The sequence below is a fragment of the Plectropomus leopardus genome, chromosome 17 (assembly GCF_026936395.1).
Source record: "Plectropomus leopardus strain MGB_pleo_1.0 chromosome 17, ASM2693639v1, whole genome shotgun sequence".
Taxonomy (NCBI): Eukaryota; Metazoa; Chordata; class Actinopteri; order Perciformes; family Serranidae; genus Plectropomus; species Plectropomus leopardus.
This window is the reverse complement of record NC_142192.1, coordinates 2983116-3003906: the sequence shown is the minus strand read 5'-3', so window position 1 is coordinate 3003906 and position 20791 is coordinate 2983116. Positions and strand designations below refer to the sequence as shown.

The 20791-nt window shown below is 39.5% G+C and overlaps 1 protein-coding gene across 2 annotated transcripts in view; it reads left to right on the top strand.

The window, feature by feature from the left end:
* The first annotated feature begins 7907 nt into the window (after positions 1-7907).
* trioa (trio Rho guanine nucleotide exchange factor a) overlaps positions 7908-20791 on the top strand; it is a 127046-nt gene continuing 114162 nt past the window's right edge. For both annotated transcript variants that reach the window (XM_088090520.1, XM_088090519.1), the window contains exon 1: positions 7908-8301. In XM_088090520.1, coding sequence (XP_087946646.1) covers positions 8232-8301 — 70 coding nt within the window. In that variant the 5' untranslated portion in view covers positions 7908-8231. The remainder of the gene's footprint in view (positions 8302-20791) is intronic.

Genomic DNA, 20791 nt, shown 5'->3' with positions numbered 1-20791 from the left:
GACAGTGTGGACTACTGTGTGGACTATTGTTAATTGTTGTAATGGTCCTCCTTCTACCATCAGTTATCAAAACTTCCTTTTTTTTCCACTAGGCAACACGGGGAAGGCCCAAAAGGCTTTTGCTACATTCCCATTTGTATGAAACTTTTATTATAGGAACAGAATGCTGATATTGAAAGGAAAATTGCATGAACTGTCTGTGAGCTGATACGCATTTGAACACATCCTTGCACAGTTGCAGGGGTTGTCTTCTCTATGCAAATAGCATTTGTCCATTCAAGGTCCTTTGGAGGTCTCTGGCTGCACCTGCTGTGTGACTCCAGCAGCAGAATCAATTTATAACAGCGGACAGACTACGCCTCAAGCGCAGTGTGGAATATGTGGCTCAGTTATGGGTGATGAGAAAGTCCAATATCTGGAGCTTCAGATAAACTATAAATAACCTTGCAGTCCCTCAGCAGTATGTAAAGCTACAGATGGTGCACCTCAAGTTCATCTTGGCAAATTGAGTCCAGCAGAGAAACAGGAGGGAGAACAGCTACAAAGCACCCTTTGTGGGACCAATTTCTATCCATAATATTGTATAAATAGTTTGACATTTTTGGAAAAACACTTATTTGTTTTCACGTGAAATGTTACATAAGTAGATCTAAACCACTTTCCTATCTGTTAAACATACTGATCAAAACACTTTTGGTTTTGCTGCTATTTGTCGCTGGTTTAAGTTACTCCTCTTAAAACCTAAGCAAATTGGTTTGATTTGATTTGGTTTGACAAAAGCATGGGAAAAAGGCAGTGAGCAAATTAACAACATATGGCTCAAAAAAATTGCATGAAATTGTTTTTAAAAAAAGTTGCTGAAAGATTGCCAAAAAAAAACCAGAAAAAGAAAAGTAATCAAACAAAAAAGTGACCACAAAAAAAGTGCAGATAATTAGAAAAATAGAAACAATATCTGCATTTTTTCCACATGGTTTTAAACAATTATATACAATTATAATTATAATTTTTTTCCCATAGTTTTTTTTAGCTCAGTTGGTAGAGTGGGCGCCCCATGCCCACTGTACTTGGGGGGCCCTACGTCCTCACCGCAGTCGCCGCAGGTTCGATTCTGGCCCTTTGCTGCATGTCATCCTCTCTCCATCTCTCTATTTCATGCTCAAACTGTTCTGTCAATAAAGGCAAAACGCCTGAAAAAATAATCTTTAAAAAAATTAAAAAAGAAGGACAGGTGGATAGACATACAGACAACATAAAAAGATAACGTCTCCATCACCGGCGCGGAGGCATAAAACAAAATTGAGAGTAGAATTGTCTGTATTTTAAAAGAACAGGTGGATGTGATTAAAAAATATACAGATTCAAATGTGTTGTAATTGTATTTTTGTGGCACACAAAACAGGCACTAAAAGGGATTTTAGACGTGAGTATGGGCTGCTGTGTGTGTGTGTGTGTGTGTGTGTGTGTGTGTGTGTGTGTGTGTCTGTCTGTCTTGCACAGTGATAATAGTAGTGGCCTGAAAGGAAGCATTCACTGTCCACATAGAGGTCCAGTTAACCTCTCAGCTTTTTCCATTAAGAAAATTACAGCTGTTACACAGAGACACACCTTATTGCTGTGTGTGTGTGTGTGTGTGTGTGTGTGTGTGTCATCCAGTCCCACCTGCTGTTATTGTTCTCTTCCACCACATAATTATGACAGAGCGGCAGGGGGTGGCCAATAATGGGACACCACTCACGCGCACGCACACATGCGCGCGCGCGCGCGCGCACACACACACACACACACACACACACACACAGAGAACCATGACAGAAAGCCTTGAACCCCGCTGTGAGCAGGGGGACACATATTTTGGTAAAACTGCCAACGATTCAGCAGCGCAGTTCAAGAGGTTTCCGACATCAATGACGTAGAGGACAAAAGGGACATGTGGACTAGAGAGAGAGATAGACAGATAGACAGAGGGAGGAAGATGGAGCATGATCACCACCTCCTTTCATACTTCTGGAGGTTGTCTCAGAGCGCAGGAGTAATTACTGCTGACATTTCCGAGGGATATATTGCTATTTGGCAGGAGTCACAGGGGGAATGAAAGCAGCTGAAGGCAGGGGTCAGTCCGGAGATATTAAAAGGAGGAACTACTGTTACTGAGCCGCGCTCTCATCTGTGTATTTCTACCACTGCCTTAGATGATGTTTTATTAATACGGAACTGAATGTTACGATGTCTTCTATTTATCATTCATACAAGTAGCACTGAATATTTTACTGACAGAGTCCTCATCAGTAGGAACCCAGGCACACAGCTTCAGCTCATAATCAAGACGAAGAGCAGTGAATAATAAAGGTCATAACTATTAAGCAACAGAACCTCTAGTCCAACTAACCTGGACAAGAGATGACTCATAAAACGCTCATGGAAAATAAATTATCAATGTATAAACATATCAACATTCAGAGGGTATCTATGTTCCATGAGAAAAGGGAATAATGTAATACTAAAGAGAACTTTATTGCAAAAAGCGACACATTTGGATCTTTAAACCAGGGTCTTTAACATTTTTCAGACTAAGGACGCCTTAGCTCAAAGGGAGACAGAGCACTAAAAATAAAATGGCTGTGACTCTGGTGGAAGAGCGGGTTGTCCATTGATCAGAAGGTTGGTGATTTGATCCCCAGCTCCTCAAAATCCGTATGTCAAAGTATCATTGGGCAAGATACCAAACCCTAAATTGTTCCAATATAACATACGCCGAAGGGAAACACATTAATTTTGAAAAAACTCCCATTTAACAAAAAAAAAGTTTTTACACTCGCATGAGATGGTATATCAGGGGATTGGAAAAAGCCATATTTCACAAAACTGCAACTGAAACACTTTTTTGTCAAAAGCTTTTTAAGAAGGCAGTGATCAGCCTCACAAGGAATGGCCAAAAAATTGGAAGAAATTAGTAAAACATTAAAAGGAAAAACCAAAAACAAACAAGAAAATTACCTCAAAAAGTACTTAAGAATAATTTAAAAATTATATATATGTATATACATATCATAAGATTTATAAACATAGTTTTCTGGACATTTTCCTTCATTTTTTCTTATAATATCTAATAATCCTCCACGGCTTATTTTCGGGTCATTTTCTTGTCACCTTTTACTAATTCATGCAATTTCTTGCCATTGCATTTTTGCCCATATTTTTTGTGTGTGTTTTTTTTTCCTTTTTTTTATTGATACCAATTTTATTAGGTTTCAGAGGTTTAAATGTTTGGAAAAGGCCTTGGAATGCAGCACAAGAAAACTGATGTCGATCCAGGTGTTAAATGATAAAAGCCTTCAAGTTCTGTTCTCCTCAAACAGCTATTTGTCACTGACTTGTTGTTTCCTTGTTTGAAAAATGGGAGTGATATAAGGAGAGGAGAGGAGAGGAGACTCATCTCATTCTTCCACAACATGGCCAGTTGTTCACAAGTGTCAGCCTCCCCCCTGCTGGACTTGACAAGTAATACAATTACATCAAAAACTATTTTCTGAGCAAAACACCATCAACAACTTAAGCAATACATATATATGCAAATATACAAAAATTGTTTTTCTGTTCAGCTTTTTCTCAGTGAATCTCACAATTGATAAGCCATGACACAAGTATACACGGGGAAGTAATGCCTACACACTCACTGTGTGTCACTCAAGTTTAAGACAATTTTTCAACCCACCTTGGATCTTCTGCAGGTCAAAACGTTTCAAACGATGAAACCACACCTATATTTATACATGATGCACACCGACAGGCTGACGACCTCTATGGTGGCTGCTGTGGTTAACCATCTGAAACACACAGGCTGGTTAAACAATTGACAGTGAACAATTCAATAAATTGGAAAATACACAAATGAAGTACATAGGGAAATAAAAACAGTGCTGCCGGGGCCATATTACAAACCATCAAACATATCTCAATTGATAAAAACATTATATCAACAAAGACAAAGAGCAAAGTAAAATCGGAACACTGTCTTTATTAAAGTTGTGTAGCGTGGAGTAAGTGTTCGGGTGTTCATTTTTCCCTCATGTACTGTATAATATTTTTTGATAGCCTTTCACCTACGTGATTTGCGTATACATATCTCTTGAGCAATGACATCAGCAAAATGAAATTTTCTGAAGTTTAAAGCTGTATTTCTACATGAAATCAGAACCACTATCAGTCATGCTGAACACAAACACTTTGAAACCTTGTTTTGATTGGGAGAGCGTCTGCATGGAAGCAGCTCGCAAGTTTGGGTTCTAAAATGTTCTGAGAATGGTGCAATGCAATGTTTCAGTCACTTTTTCAGTGGCAAGTTTTCTTTTAGTTCCCAGAATGTTCTTCTTAAACTTCGGGTAACATTCTCTATAAACATCAAATGATGTAGAAAAACAAACAAACCAGTTATTCAACATATGACATTAAAGGAATGATTCATTTGAAAATGTTGAGTAATCTCAAGCCTTAATAACATCCTGAAAACATTTTCTGAATGTTGCTTTGAAAATGTTCTCATGTAACATTGTGGGAACGTTTTATGTATGATCGGTCACCTCTCAACATCACCAAAACATCCTCAGAATGTTGCAGTTAAACGTTAAATTTTTGTCAGCATTTAACCTTATAGGAACATTATTTGATATGATAAACATCTTTAAAGGGTTCTTTAAACATTCAGTTAAAATATTTTCTTTAAAACATTATTACAACTTGTAGGTATTTTTCAATTTGGACCCTATTTTCCTAAGATTTTGTATACAAGTGACGAAACTGAACAACAGTTTCTCACAACAGGTCCAACATTGAGCGAGACAGTGCTGCAGCTGGCAGTCACGAAAAAGGCCTCAATGTAACCACTTGGGGCATTTGTGAACCGTAAATTTATGTCCACTAAAAGTGCTTGTTTTTGCCACTGACAGGTTCGAACTGTTATTCTAAGTGTCTGACAACGTTATTAAAATGACAGAGATAGAGCTTTGGTTAAAGATTAAGATCCTTTCTTTTAATCAGAAACTGCCCCAAAATTGCTATCTCCAAACTCATCAGACCCCATTTAAATAAACATTTAATCATTTTTAGCATGTATAGAACCAGCATATTTACACATCTAATTGGGTGAATTTAGGCTCATTTCAACCTAGTCTGTGATCGTTGGAACGTTGGAAAGACAAACAAAGATAGCTTTTGGGAGTTCTATTTTGTTTCTGTTGATTTTGAAGTGTGTTATACCATGATTACATTGCTATTTATTTAAATCGAGTTTAGCTAAAGGTCAGTGTCCATGTTTCAGTCCCAGCTAAAAAAGAACAATATAATGTAATCCCATCGATAAATCCCTCCAGTGTCTGTTGCTACATTCCTGCAACAATAAGTCAATATCAACAGTTTTACTCGCTGGACATCATTGGAGCATTTTTGCAGAGTGTGTGTGTGTGTGTGTGTGTGTGTGTGTGTCTTATTTGTCAGAGCACTTTGAGCATGGTGCCGTGCTGTGATGCCCTCACTTTCTGGTCCGCAAAAATATTTACTTGACAGTAATTGAGGAGACCCTGGATGTCACTTAGTAACATACAAACCTCAGTTTGTAATAATCTGCAGGTAAGCGGCAGCATTATCCTGATAATCTGCTTTGATTCGGGCACAGAGCTTCAATCAGTGTGGTGCAAACACTAGAACTGACATCGTAATGAACCTATTGATGCCCCACAAGCCTCCCCTGCCTGCGCACTGTTGGGGTTTCTTCTTTTGCTTATACGTATTTATGGAGACTCGAAGTGTTAAAAAAAAAAAAAAAGACACACTTAGTTGTTACGATGAGATACTGTGTGACTTATACTGCTGCAGTCTACAAAAACTGCCCTGCAACCCTCATGGAGGTTACTTTGAAACAGTTTTACCAAGGCTCTACCCCTTTTTACACAGAGATCTCACTATAGAGTTGCTACAAAGTCCGTTTTTCGTGATGCCCTTGCATTTTTTGCACAGAACCAAATGATGGCCACATCATGCCACACCGGTGTGTGACTTTAGAGAGCATGTTGGCATCAAGGGATCAAAAGAGGTGTGACGGGCGTGACGTTTCACACAACAGCGACTGTCTCTAGTGTGACATATAACATATGCATATGCATTTCAAATTAATAACAATTAACAATTGCATAACATGGTAATAAGTCATATACCGTGCCTGTTATATGGTGAATGCTCAGAAGGCTTACAAATCTCACTGTTTTTCTAAATTGTGAACATTTTGAGACACTTTTAATCTTCTTCTTTGAGTTAGCTGCTAATTGCGGTATGTTGTATGCATGACATGTCATCGAAAAGTCAGTGCTGTTGACAATCCCGTCCTGCTGGCTGTCCTGTTCATACAGGCACCTTTTCGACACTGTTTCTACCTCCCGTAATGGCTTAAAGTTGAGACAAGTCTGCCCCCCCCCATTCTGAGATAGTACTTCATACACAGAATGGCGAGAAGGCATAATGGCGCGATATTCCCGCCTTAACCATGCAGTGTAAATTGAGAGGAAGAGTCACACTCTGCCCCCCCCCCTTTTGTTTGAATTATATTGTTATACTAAGAGATGTCCTCTCATATTTAGTCTACCCTAATTAAAATGAATGGGGTACAGGAATATACCATAATAGTTGAGGGGTTTATCAATGAGATATTATATTGTCTTTTTATAATTTAAAAAACGCAGGATTAACCCTCTGAAATACGAAGCGACATCACTTTTCTTGCACTGCTTTCAGACACCTTTCACAAGCATTTAAACTTGTGAACCCTGAGCAAATTGGTGAGATTTCTTTCTAAAACATGAGAAAGAGGTTGATGAACAACTATGTAAGAAATGTCCCAGAAAGCTGTAGATTTAGAAAATGATTAAAAAATAAATAAGCTATAGGGAAAAATATCTAGGGAAAAACTACATCTATAATAATCAGAATTACATATTTAAAATTATTATACATTTTAAGAAATTTTCCAGATCTTTTTTTCTCCTAATTTCTTGCTAATGTGTGTGTAATTCCTTCTTTTATTGCTTATTGACTTCTTCCCATGCTTTTGAAATAAATCAAAGTAGTTTGCTCAGGTTTGGTTTGAAAGGGTTAAAATAACATTTTAGCTCAGTTTCAAGCATTTATGTATGTTTGTTTTTATTTACTGAATATTCATTTCATACAGCTGATGAAATGATACTGAACACTCAGCTTTGGCGATTGTGTCTTATTCACAGACACCCCAGGAGGCTGTATTGTTTCTAAAACAAGATGATGTATGGCACGATGAAGCTAAATCAGGAGTAAAAAGTAAATTTAAAATAATCTGAAACACACTTTTCACTGTGGAAAGACACTTTAAACAGAGGTGTCAGTTCCAGCCTCAACCAGCAGATGGCATCAGTACTACAGCTCAGGTCACAAAGGACAGCGAAAAGAATGGCATCAATCAAAACAGCTGACCTTTTCTGTTTGGATTTGATCCGGGAGGCTTTACCAATCACTCCACTCTTCCCTTTAAACTTGAGTAAGGCAACACCACTTTTAAGGAGAAATCACAGAAACGGTCAACAGTGCATGAATCATAGTCTATTAAATTTCCCAAAACTCCAAACACTGTGTCGCATAATTGGGCTGGATTAGACAGCTCGAGTAACATACAGTTTGTGAGGCTGTCATTCATTATTATCACAACTGACGGACTGTATGTGACCTGCTCTTGTTTGTGTGTAGGTTTTTTCTTGTCGCTTTTTGTCCTACGTTTCATTGTAAGTTGGACACGCGCGCGCGCGCACACGCACGCACACACACACACACACACACACACACACACACACACATACACACGGTGACCGCCGTCGTTCCTTGATGACCCACCGTCTGCTCATTTCCGAGAGTTTACGGAGATTCACCGAGCAGCGACCCGGCCCCTCCCGCCCCCTCTTCCGCGCCACAGCTACTCTCCCCTCGGCTCCACTCCGAGGAGGAACCCGGTGCCCCCGGTTGATCGTTTCCAATTACGTTACCCCAAGATGGAGGTCTGCAGATGGCACCGCTAGCGTCTCCGAGTCACCGTAACCGTCCGTGTGTCTTTCATGGCGCTTTTGTCGGGATTCAAGTGATTTTGTACCACCTTTTTGTCGATTTTTTGGGGGATCTACTTGGGAAATACTGAGCTCCAGGTTCGGGTTGTGGCAGCCATGAGCTCCGGGGAAGCAGCGGAGGAGTCCACGAAGGACGCTGGCGACATAGCGGCGTTCTTCAAAACCGGTAAGCCCAAAAATGACTAGGAGAGGTCGGACTGAGCTCCACGGAGAGCTGCGCCCCTTGGTCCTGCTACGGCAGGGACATTGTTCCCGTCTGTGTTGACTGTTTTGGGGGCTCATGCAGTGTAGGATAGGGAAGACTGTAGCCGATGAATTTCACAAGTATCGTTGTAAACGAAATGTACAACAATTAGCAGTGACCAATACGGCCCTGGAAATATCAAAAATGTCTCTCTCGAATGCATTTCTCTAACTACATTATCAAATAGCCCATCCAGACTGTGTAGCCAGGCAACGTTAGCTAGGTCGCTAATTATCCGAGTTCCATCTTCGGACACCTCTGCTAGATTTGCCAGAGTTTGGCTAGCTTTTCGTGTATTTTTCTACAAAATACATTATTTTGTGTTGTTTCCCTTTCCTTGGCACCACAAAAACTTGCTTACGCAACTGTCTGTCGTTAAAATAAGTCTGACCTAGTAAACATTAAGAGACATGGAAACAGGAACCGCAAATGTGTGTTTTTCGTCCAGCTCAAAGCCCGACACGTTTAAGCAAAGCATCTTTGTGTCATTAGGATGAATTCACTGTTAAAATGGAACATGGACGATATGTCAAATCCTGTGGAGTGAGTGTAGACCTCGTTGAAACGAGAAAAGAAGCAGGTCAAAGCTGTCCGATAACGGACCTGTGTGTTGATAACTAATTCCAACATTAGCTTCCAGTGCTAGCCTCTGAGCTAATAATTCCTGAATCAGATTTGGTGAATCCTGTCTGCTTGGCTAGCTAACAAATGCTAGCTAGTTTAGCATCGCTAGCTTGCCAGTGAGTTGACAAAGCTCGCGTGTATCTAAACAACTTATTGACGAATTAAGTACAAACATAGACTGCGTGTGTCTGTTTTTAATTCACTATTCAGTTAACACATTGTTTGACGCTTTCTGTGCTGTCAAAAAAGAGCACAACTGTGGAAGCTATGTAAACAATAAATGGCGTGGCACCTATAGCCTGGGTGTGCACTGTGCAGGGGAAGCTAGCAGTGCAACACAGCTATCGAGGCCAAAAGACTGCCTATCATCAATAACACGGACTGTTGGTTGGGGATAACACCCCAGAATGGCAATGACACTGATTAACACACGTACGGCTGCTTTTAGACGTGAATACTCGCTGCTCACTCACATGTACAGATTGCTAACACTAGCTAAGTAAGATAATTAATCAGCAAGGACTGTGACTTGAAGTCCTTACACGGGCCTACAGTGATTTCATAGGCTGCAACAATGGCTCATAAAGTGTGAATTCCAGTGGTCCCAGCAGAGATTTAGAGAGTCCGAGAATTATATGGCCTAAGGATGCTTCATTTGTTATTCACTTCCATGCCTCTACTCAGTATACACATTGATGCAATTGATGCTATGATTACCAAAGTATTTGTGATTTGAGTTTTAGTTGAATGAATGGTGATTTGTGGGTGAATGGCTGTTCATGAGCTTAAGGGCTGCACATGGATATGCCAAATAACCCTCTAGTTATGTGTCACTGACTGGAAGCAGTGAATTAGGATCCAGTGCTTGATGTCATGTCTGCCATTATCATCATCTCTATCTCCATTTGCAGTTTTAGCTTATTTTTTAAAACAACATTGTCCAAAAAAGGAAAAGCTGCTTGAGCAGTTCATGTGTGGTGTTTGTTGCAAGTTAATTTCTCTTGGTGAAATATAAATAAGTGTGTGGTACTCAGATGTTAAAAGGATAGTTCAGTTATTGAAGTGGGGTTGTATGGGGTACTTATCCATGGTCAGTGTGTTACATACAGTCAACGTAAGTCGGCACGCCCTCAGTTTGGAGAAGTGGGCTAGGCAAACAAATTCTGTGGAGGGGTCAGCAACAAAATGTATTTTAGCCAACTAAAAAAAGTGCCACCCAGAAAAAATGCATATGCTATATTTAGAATATTTTCCTGGCTTTAACTTAATGTCAGACAGTGATTTCCAACAGTAGAATGAAACTGTTATACTGCTCTTTTTAAAGCCAGACTCCATTGAGAAAAACAGTGATTTAACATCTCTGAGCACAGGAGCTGCTGTTCTCCCGCTGCCTCAACCAGTTTTTTGTTTGTATTATTGTGTGACTTTGGTGTTTAAAAGGGTTACTTTGGATTCACCAATTTCACACAATAACACTAACTAACTAAGTGACTGGGGTAGCGGCAGATCTGCAGCGCCTGTGTTCAGCGACCTAAAATTGTTGTTTTTGTCAGTAGTGTCTGGTGTTTTTGACAAGAGCATAGATAGGAAACTGACAGCTTCCCATCAGAACAGGCTGTCTGACTGAAAGGTACAGCAGTGAAAATACTCTCAATATAGTGTACACTTCAATTTAAAATACATTTTGTTGGTGACCCTCATCCATAGTAGTACATTGCTTGGCTTCCATGTCCATGTGACTCCAGCATGCTTGTCCAAACTGGGGGTGTGCCGACTGACATCTATTGTATTTATTACACTGTCTATGGTTACGAACCACACTTAGAAAATTCCGAACTGACTATGGCATACCAGAGAAAATGAAAAGCAGAGAGTAGTAATGCATACTGAATACTGCTCACAAGCCAAGTCACTGGCTGCTCTTGTGCAATTGTTCCCAACAGGTCCAGTTACACGGTCCATATTTTTCAATAGTCATTAGTTCAAGGCACACATTCGATAAATAACCACATATTCAATTTTATGTCATAGAATATAATCAACACTTTTGTTTACAACACAACGAAATAAAATATATTGCAAGAGTAAACACAAATGAGACTTCGGAATTGAAGCTCTATGCTGTAAATTCCCTGTCCTTCAAAGGAAAACTTGTGTTTTTTAAAAATTTGACACATTCATGAGTCACTTGCAGTCCATTAAAAATGGACCTGCGACCCACTTCTGGACCTCAACCCACTAATCGGGAACCACTGTTCCAATTCTCTGTCATGTGTAGTAGGGCCTCTGTGGTAGAAGTGCGATTTTGAAATACAGTCGAAGGGATGTAAACAAGGAGGAGAATGCCGAGTATTGACATCCAGCCTCTGGCTCCTGTGGTTTTGTGTCTAGCGAGATAATAAGCCACAGAGGGAAGTTCAGTATCTGTATTGAGCTGAACTGATGGTGTCCTTTAAGGGAGAGGCGAGAGGCATCCTGTATTTCACTTGCAACCACACTTTGTATGTTTTGTTGGTAGTGCACAGCTGCAGTCATTCTGCCTCATTGTTAATCAGATCGGTTGCTAATTTGTTGCATAATTAAAATGTTTAGATATGCCTCCTTTTCTCATTACCACAAGGCCATCTGCTGCAGTTTTAGATTATAGTTCAGAAATGGCTCTGTATTTACCAATAGAGCATTTAAATTGTATATTCACTTTGTGTGTTTGAGAGAAGCAGTGACACAGATAATTGGTTTTTCTTGCACTTGCATATTTCTGGCAGTGGTGGGGCTGCTACTGCAGGATTACTAAAAGAGACATTCTGGATAAAGTAAAAACACATTTTTGCCGTTTTTTGACCAAAGTACTATACAAAGCTGATTTCTTTCATCAACCTGTGTTTATGGAATGGAAACGAAGAGAGGGTTGTTGCAACCACAGATTGGTGCAAATGAATAATCAAAGGCTAGGTTTGTTGTTAATTACTTGATAGATTGTTCAGAGGCTTTAATCATAAGCCCCTTTTACACGGCCTCCTCAAGGCAGGAATTTTATGCTGTTATGCCGCCTCCCCGTTCTGTGTAAAAGATACAATGTTGGAATGGGGGGACAGAGTTGTCTCACCTTTAAGGTGGCATTGGATATAGCAGTGCTGAAAAGATGTGTGAATAAACAGGACACTCAGCAGGACAGGTGTGGCGTTTTGACGTGTTATGTGTGCGACCCACCACACATCAGGAGATTTTAGCAGCTGTCTCAAAGAAGAAATTCTTTGAAAAATTGAGAAAACAATGAGATGCAGAATCTTCTTACATGCTAAATCCACGTTTTTCCTCTTAACTGTAGTGCTATTTAAAAATCTAGCTCACCTAGCACTGCTGAAAACAAGCTTCTCCTCTGTGAGTAGATGCACGCTTCCTTCTACAGTCGACGGGTGTAGTTCCATAGAAAGAAAATAGTTCCTACATGAAACTGCTCACAACAAGGTGTGTGGGTTATCTTGAGTGACTGGGTCATGATTTCTGGAAAGAGACATTGCTGTTGAGTTTTACAGTTGTATTTCTTTTTTGTTTGGCCGTTGAGCACCAAAAACCGATTGCCATCTAGTTCCATTACATTGGAGAGAAGGCAGACATCCCTACGGCAGATACTGGCTCCCTATTGTAGATATGAACGGCTCATTTTTAAAAAACGAAAACCGAACAATTATATAATATTCCATTTCTGCCAATACCTCCCCCTAAATCCTAAACACTGGAAATTTAAATATGTATATTTTCATGTGGTACTGCTGATTTGTTGTTGGGTGCTGCTTCAGTGTTAAACTTCCCTGAGAGAGCGTGGCACATTAAGTAGTGAGCTTATGTCACTGAGTGCGACAGGACAGTGATGGACAGGAACACCCAGTGTATGAGATGATGATAGGAAAGATATTTACTGTAAACATGAGACTGGATTTAGCTTTCTGTTTGAAAGTACAGGTTGTGTCCATTATCCTCTGTTTCCAAACAGTGTGTAGCTACTTCAAATCCCTATAGTAACACTTTTCTGAGCACTATGTGTGGTTCATACTGTAGTCTCTAGCTCTATAAAGGTTCCTTAACCCCAGCTGAATTTATTTGTATGGTTACTGGCTCAAAAACAGTTTTAAGTGGAGCATCCTTGGTGAAGATCGTGTTCAGATTTAGTATCTCGGTAGTGAAACCAGTAGTGAAACTACTACAGGGTTCAGGGTGGCCCCCTAACCATAATGTAATTTGCAATAAATATAAATTGATTCACACTCAGAATTGTTTTTCGACTTTAAGTATACATAAGGTGCCAGAGTGCATAAAACATCATTAAAATAGAGCTCCCTGCACAACCCAAACATATGTGAGGAGTCACTAATGTGATAAAATCCCCAAAACGTCCTTAAATCCTAGAAATGCCCTTACATCCTAGAAATGTCCCAAAATTCTAGAAATGTACTTAATCCTAGAAAAGCCCTAAAATCCTAAATATGTCCTAATATCCTAGAAATGTCCTAAAATTCTAGAAATTTCTTGAAATCCTAGAAATGTCCTAAAATCCTAGATATGTCCTGATATCCTCAAAATGTCCCAGAATTCTAGAAATGTCATAAATCCTATAAAATGTAAAATGCCTTAAAATTCTTGAAACACCCAAAATCCTGGAAAAATGCTAAAATCCTAGACACATCCTAGAAATGTCCCAAGATTCTAGAAATGTCCTTAATCCTGATACATGTCCTGAAATCCTATAAAATATCCTTTAACACTAGAAATGTCCTAAATCTTAGAAAGATTTTAAAATCCTAGAAATGCCCTAAAATCGTGGAAATTTACTAAATCCAAATGTCCTAAAGTTCTAGAAATGTCCTAAAATCCTACAAACATTCTGAAATCTTAGAAACAAATTGGGCTGTTGCAATTGGCCCCTGGCATCCTGTTATTTTGCAAATGCGGTCCCCAAGCAAAGCAAAGCGAGTGTCCCTGATATACAGTGTAGCTGTGTCTTTGTACATAAAGCTGGTTGGAAGGCTTGAGTGTCCCGTTCACGCTTCTCTTTGTTTTGTTCATGAACTTCCTCCTTATAGATCAGGGAGTCCTGTTTGGACACGCACAGGTTTGAGTGTCTTGCCACAGGCTACGTTTATTTTTCTCCCCTCCATCCCCTGCTCCATCCCCATCTCTTTTTCCATCCTTCGGCATTTGCTCTCTTTGTCTTTCCTCATGTTCTCCCTCTTTGCTTTCGCCCCGACTCTGTCTGACTGCCTGCTGTCTGAGTGTTCATTTGCCAGTGTCTGTTTTCCTCCCTCCCTCATTCTTGTTGCGTCGTGTTGGGCCTCACCGTCCTAATGCAAAATGACAACTAATAAAAAAAACGAGCCTCCCCCCGTCTCTTTCCCCTGTCTTCCAGACTGGAATTAATACCTAGGCCTCAGAGCTCTGAAATGGGGAGTTTTGTTGTGGCATGTTGTCAATCATCAAGTTCTTCCGCTCTAAACATATCTCTGGCGACACTGGTGACTAAGAGGCTGATTTAGTGTTGATTTCATACAATTGTTACTTTTTGGTAGTGTATGGTATTATTTACAGTGGGGGAAAAACTGCTGCCAGGCCTTCATGAATGAATGTTCAGAGGCTGCTGCACGCCGTTCACAAGCTCGCTCTGTATGTTTGAATGAGCAGCGGTGTGTACGCATGTTTGTGCGAGAACGAGAGTGAAACAGACAAGCAGGAGGGAGAGAGAGAAATCTGATCCAGAGCTCACATTTATGACTCAGGCCCATTCACCCAGGATGAGGTCGACACACATGCACATGTGCACACATTGCGCACACACACACACACACACACACACACACACACACACACACAGACACACAGTGAGTCTGAGACTAATGGATATTGATCTAGGAGATGGAGACTGATTGAGGTCCCTCAGTACAGGTTTCCTTCAGGCTTAAAGCTGCCAAGTCAGACACAAAGCAGAGGCTAACGCCTAATGCCATACAAAGCAGATTCCTCTCATCATCCCTTGTTTGTGGGATGGAGGTGAACAGAGGATTGGCGCATCACAGATCAGTCCAGATGAATGATTGAAGACTAGGTTTGTTGTCCCTTTGTTTCGCTCCTTTTTTGATAACAGTTTTTTTAGTTGAATTTCTTGATTGGTTTTCTAGAAGCTGTAATCAAGAGAAACAGCTAGCTAAATGATCATTAAACCATGATTAGGCCTGGATATTGTCAAGAACTTCACAATTCAATTCAATTATGATTCTTTGGGTCACGATTCAATTCGATTTAGTTTCGATTCGATTCGATATTGATCCAGTTGCTTCGATAGTGATTCAGTTAGGTGTTGATGTCAGAAATACCCAGATAATTCATTAGAATACCTCCTGATATGTGTTCAATAAAGCATGCATTATCTGTATTGATTTAAAACAAACTGGCATCAAAACTTATTTTACCATTACATTATTCTTTAAACAAAAAAAAAATTTAAAATACAGAAAAGTGCACATTGCTTGAAATTAACAAAAGTAATAAACATTTATGCAGGATTTGTCAACCTGCATTTATTTGTGATTCACAGCTTTAGCGTTAGCAACAGGTTGCAAAACATCTGCGTGGTGTCGGCTCAAACGGTTACGTAGGTTCGTCGTATTGTTGCAGTGTTTTAACACTGACTTGCGAGGCTCACACACGACGTAACCTCTATCAACTTTGTGTATCCAAACATCGGCTTTTAATGTTGTCGGCGCTGATTTTAACACACTGCTACCTCGCACCACTGTCTTCATTTTAATGAGTAAACAACAGACATTGTTTGGGGGTTAAGTGGGGCCTCTGGACAACGTCAATCACACCACGGCGGCACTCACACTGCCCCCACGGGGCAGGGATGGGTCATTACAACGGAAATGATCAATTTCATGATTTTAGGAATCGCTATTGAATTGGCAAAAAAAATATTACAATGCATTGATGGATTTTTTTTTTTACCCAGCCCTAACCATGAAATTTGTTAAAGTTAGTCAGTCTAGATGGGGAAACAGAGACTTCAGAAACGATGACGGAAACACGCACATCCACTTCCTGTTAGGGTCTTATAAGTTACAGCTTGTCAAAACATTATAGTGAGGCTTCAGACCTTTTGCGATTTTATGTTTCTTCTCATAACCATGGCTTCCTTTGGCAATGGATAATGTGTCTGGTACCTCTCTGATATGTAACTGTATTTTCTTTGCAATGACTCCCAATATGTTTTCATCTGCCCTGACCGCCTTATGCTGTGTTCTCACCATGAGCGACAACGCAACAGCATGGCCAGCTCTGTTATCACCAAGTTTCCATTTAAGTGTTGCTCAAGGGCTCACTAACATAGTAACACCGTCACTGGCTTGTGTGTATCTGCTATTTGCCACAAAGCACCTCAACTAAATATCATCTAAAGTTTGTATTCACTCAAAATATCTATGCTTTTGACCAGTGTCGGAGCCATGTTTCACCATCACGTTTTGTCACCCCACTGCATCCCTGTGTTAAAAAAAAAGATAGCATAGCGTCAGCTAACTAAGATAACACGGTACCACAGCTAGAAACAAAAACGTATGGTTGTTTGACAATCTGCTGCATCATTTGAGCACTGAAAAAAATTGAAGGTGAAGCAAAACATTTTCAATTTAAACAGAAACGGAGGTGCACTGAACACCATGTTGTGCTACACAGGTGCACTGCCTTTATTATTGCATGGTTTAATTCAATTCAGTTCAAAAGGGGCTTTAATGGCATAGGAAACATGTTTACATCTCCAGATAGGTGTGAAATAAAACAGATTTTAAGTTTAGTAAGTAAAGATCTACTATGGTTTGCTTTATATACACGTGGCTGCTGATTGAGTAACAAGTCTGACACACCCATCAAATGAGAGACAATGTTTTTCAAAGCCTGTTGTTCACCGTTTTAAGGAAACGCATTGTTCAACCTGTAAACTGTAACAAAAGTTGGAAACGACTTGCTTGTAGTGTAAACCACCTCACTGTCGGTCCAAGCAAAGAAATCACTGATCTTACTTTTTGCGACAGTATCGGCAATACTTTCGGTAGTGAAGCAACCAACTGTAGAGTACACAATTGGCTTCCTGTTTACATTGATACCTGCATGCCCAGTGTATGTGAAGGGTCATATAATATGCATTTTCAGGCATGTAAATATGAAAAGAGATTAACTCCAAATGGTGCTAAAGCTTTTGTCTGTTTTAAAGCACTGTTTTGGCCTTAATGCTGTGAACTCCAGATATTTTGCATACCCAGTATTTACTATATATCGAGTGGGCATGTGGATAAAAATCACAGTATCTATACACAGTATTTTGGGATGTAAATTTTGTAAAAAAATCAATCAAGAAATTTGGGAAATTGAGGGATGTATTTTGGGCCAATTGCAGCCAATGGCTGTATCACATTGGTGCAAAAATCAAAGCCACAAAGCTGTCCTGTTTATTGATTTGCGACATTGTCACAATTTTTTAATGTACCCGGAGATATTAAAGGGATCAATTAATATGCATGCACCAATCCAATGTGACAAATCATTATTGGTGCAGATACTGACATTATTTGGCAGATTTGGTATCAGCCATGACATGAGAAATAAACATTAAATACACTTTCTTTGTTAATATTGTTATGAAAATTTAGAATCAGTTCAGAATTTTTAAATTAAAATGAGCAAAAGGCTTCAGAGCACAGAAAATCAGTGCACTGGAAGGACAAATTTTCTGAGGTAATCATGGGTAATTCTTTTGGACACTTGTTCACAGTATAAGGGGCTTCGTGATAGGCAGCCACTGTTCTGTCTGAATTGCTTTTCACACTTACTCACAGTCACTCAAGCGCTCTCTCTGATTTGCCATTCCCACTGACCCCGACTCTGTCTCCCCCATCTTGTCCTCTTTCTGTCTATTGTATAGTTAAGGTCACTGTGTACTACGGTCACACCCACAGCGAGTGACATTTTTACTAATACACATGCGCTCAGCTGCAGAATATCAGGTACCTCACACACCTCTAAGTAACTACACTGCTGTGCAAGAGAGAGAAGTGGACGTAATAAATGGAAGGCAGCTGGAGGGAAAGATGATGGTTATGAGATTTTAGCCTTTTATTTAGCCAGGCAGTTTAAATCAGGCGCAATGCATGGCTGCGTAAAAGCTTTTTAGAAAGGGCTGGAGATTAGGGTTAAACATGGGGATGAAAAAAAACAAAAAACACACTACTCCAACTGTTCCCTTTATTGTGGCATTAAAAAATGGGATGTTTCAGTTAGGAGGGCATTCATCCCTTAAAATGAAGCACAAATGAAACCTTGAACAGGCAGGGCAGGCACTTGTAAGCCATTAGTGGCTCTGACCATTATGTCCTTAATAACTTGTTTTTGTGGCACACTCATATGTTTGCAAGGAAAATGGCTGAAACACGCTGAAAAATTGGTGAAAAGTAAATAATTTACATTGCTCTCTTTTTCCCATGAGTACTTGTGTAAACACATAATCTTTCTCATCCCCAGTAACAGGTGCAGGTACATTAAATTTTAAAGGCAGATTACAGCAAGCAGAGCAAGCCAAAAACTGCCCCCCCCCAACACACACACATACACACACACCTCCCCACCCCAATCTGCTGTGGGGTCTGTGGGAGTGGGAGGAATGTGATTTTTTTTCTTCTTCTTTGTTTCAATTATCTTATGTTCAGAGCCGTGGCAGTACGATCACAGTTTGGGTCAATTATTAGCATTCAAACAGAGAGTGGGCAATCTGTCGCTTCAGTCAGAGGAATGACACGGCAGACCAGGATTACTGCACGGAGCCTGTGACATACTTGTTTCAAAATGACAAAAGTGCCCACTCGTAAAGCTTAGTGTAACATTTGGAAGCTGTCCCGACTAACATAGCCACAGCAGTCACAGCACAGACGGGCTAAAATCTACTGATCTCAGACAGAGGAGGGTGAATTCAAGCGACTGCATGGGCGGCTCATACTTAAGATACTTTAACCCTGTAATAATAATTCAATAATAAGAGTAATTTTGTCATCTACTTTAATGTTACTGTTCTTTATGACATCTATTATACGTCTGTCCGTCCTGGAAGAGGGAGCCCTCCTGAGTTGTTCTTCCTGAGGCTTCTGTTGCCCCGCCCCCCTAAATTAATTAAAATATGCATGAAAATAAAGATAAAGCAGGGTGCAGAAATACAGATAAATATGTATATTCAGTCAGAGGGCCAAATTAGTTGTTATATATTGGCATATTGGATACTGGCAATAAAAATCCAGTGTCATGCATGCGTAGTTACGGTGGTCACTTTTTTGACCTCTCTTACTTATGTAGTTTTTCTGTCTATCTCGGTGCCGACAAATTTGGAACAATGTTCGAGTGCCGCTTGGACAGAGATGGACAGAATTTTATGGCAGCAAATTATTACATTGTGTTGCAAAAGGGGCAAAAATTAGGGCATTCACTGGTAACCTTTCCCAATAATAATACAATAAAAAAGGCAGATGTTTTCGGTTGTTAGTGGGTTTTTTTTGTCCATTGGGAAAAGTGCTCTAGTTTACACTCAACAGATACAAATAAGAGAAATGGTTTTGAAACTAGTCCCTCCATGATTTTGCAGGCTTTTAAAAAAGTTTTTGCAGTTTAAATTCCCTGATTTCATGGCAGCTTTTCTAAAACATTGCAATGCTTGTTGTGTTTGTGTTAAGGTGTTATGTTGTTGTTGGTGGTGGTGGGTTTTTTCAATGTGCAAGTGAAAATATAGTTTTAATAAATCATTCTAACTGAAGGCAGCTTGTTCCAGTGAGAATAAAACCTCACTGTTCGTGATTCATACCACAGTAACATTAACACTCACCATGCATATTTAATATAACTCGCCTTGATTCTGTCATCACATGCAACAGACATCGTGAAGGTCTGTCTGTTGTCTACGTATTTCATCCATTCTCGGGGTGTTTTTGGAAAGTGTCTGTCAGTCAAAGACTTTAGCATGTGTTCCACTACATTGTTGCATGTGAAATGGAGTCAGTAATATTGCCATAGATTTGGGGGAAAAGTAGATGATTATACGATGATTGACCCTTTGTAACCTGTGAGGTTGTTTTAAAAAAAAAAATCCTGAAAATTATCAAAAAAGTCAAAAAAATCTAAATAAACAAGAAAATGATTAAAAAATTAATAAAGAAAAAATAGTAATATTTTAACATAATTTCAGTTATGTAATTATAATAATTATAAATATAGTCATACTCCTAGTCATAGTAAACCCTATTGTCTCATAAGGGTAAACGTATGCATTTATACACGTTATGTTTTAATGTAGTTTTCTGGATTTTTTCCCCCCAGTTTTTTTTTTTAAATAATCTCCCAAATCTACTCAATCTTGCATTTTGCAGGACATTTCTTGTCAAGTTGCTCATTTCCCTTTGTTAATCAAATGTGAATATCTCTAATCTCTGTAAGTTTAGTTTCCCCCATGTTTCCAAATGAAACAAAACCAGTTCGCTTGGGGTTCAAAGGTTTGAATACTTGAGAAACGTGTCTGAACGCAGCAAAAAAAGTGATGTCAGTTTTGATTTCAAAGGGTTAAATAGCCTAAAGTCAGTATGTTGTTAATCATTCAGTCATTATGCATATGTTTTGTGGAAAGTGTTTTACAGTCAGAGACTTTAGTTGTGTTCCATCACAATGTTACACATGGTGCAAAACAGATTGTCCCTGCTTTTGCACAGAACAT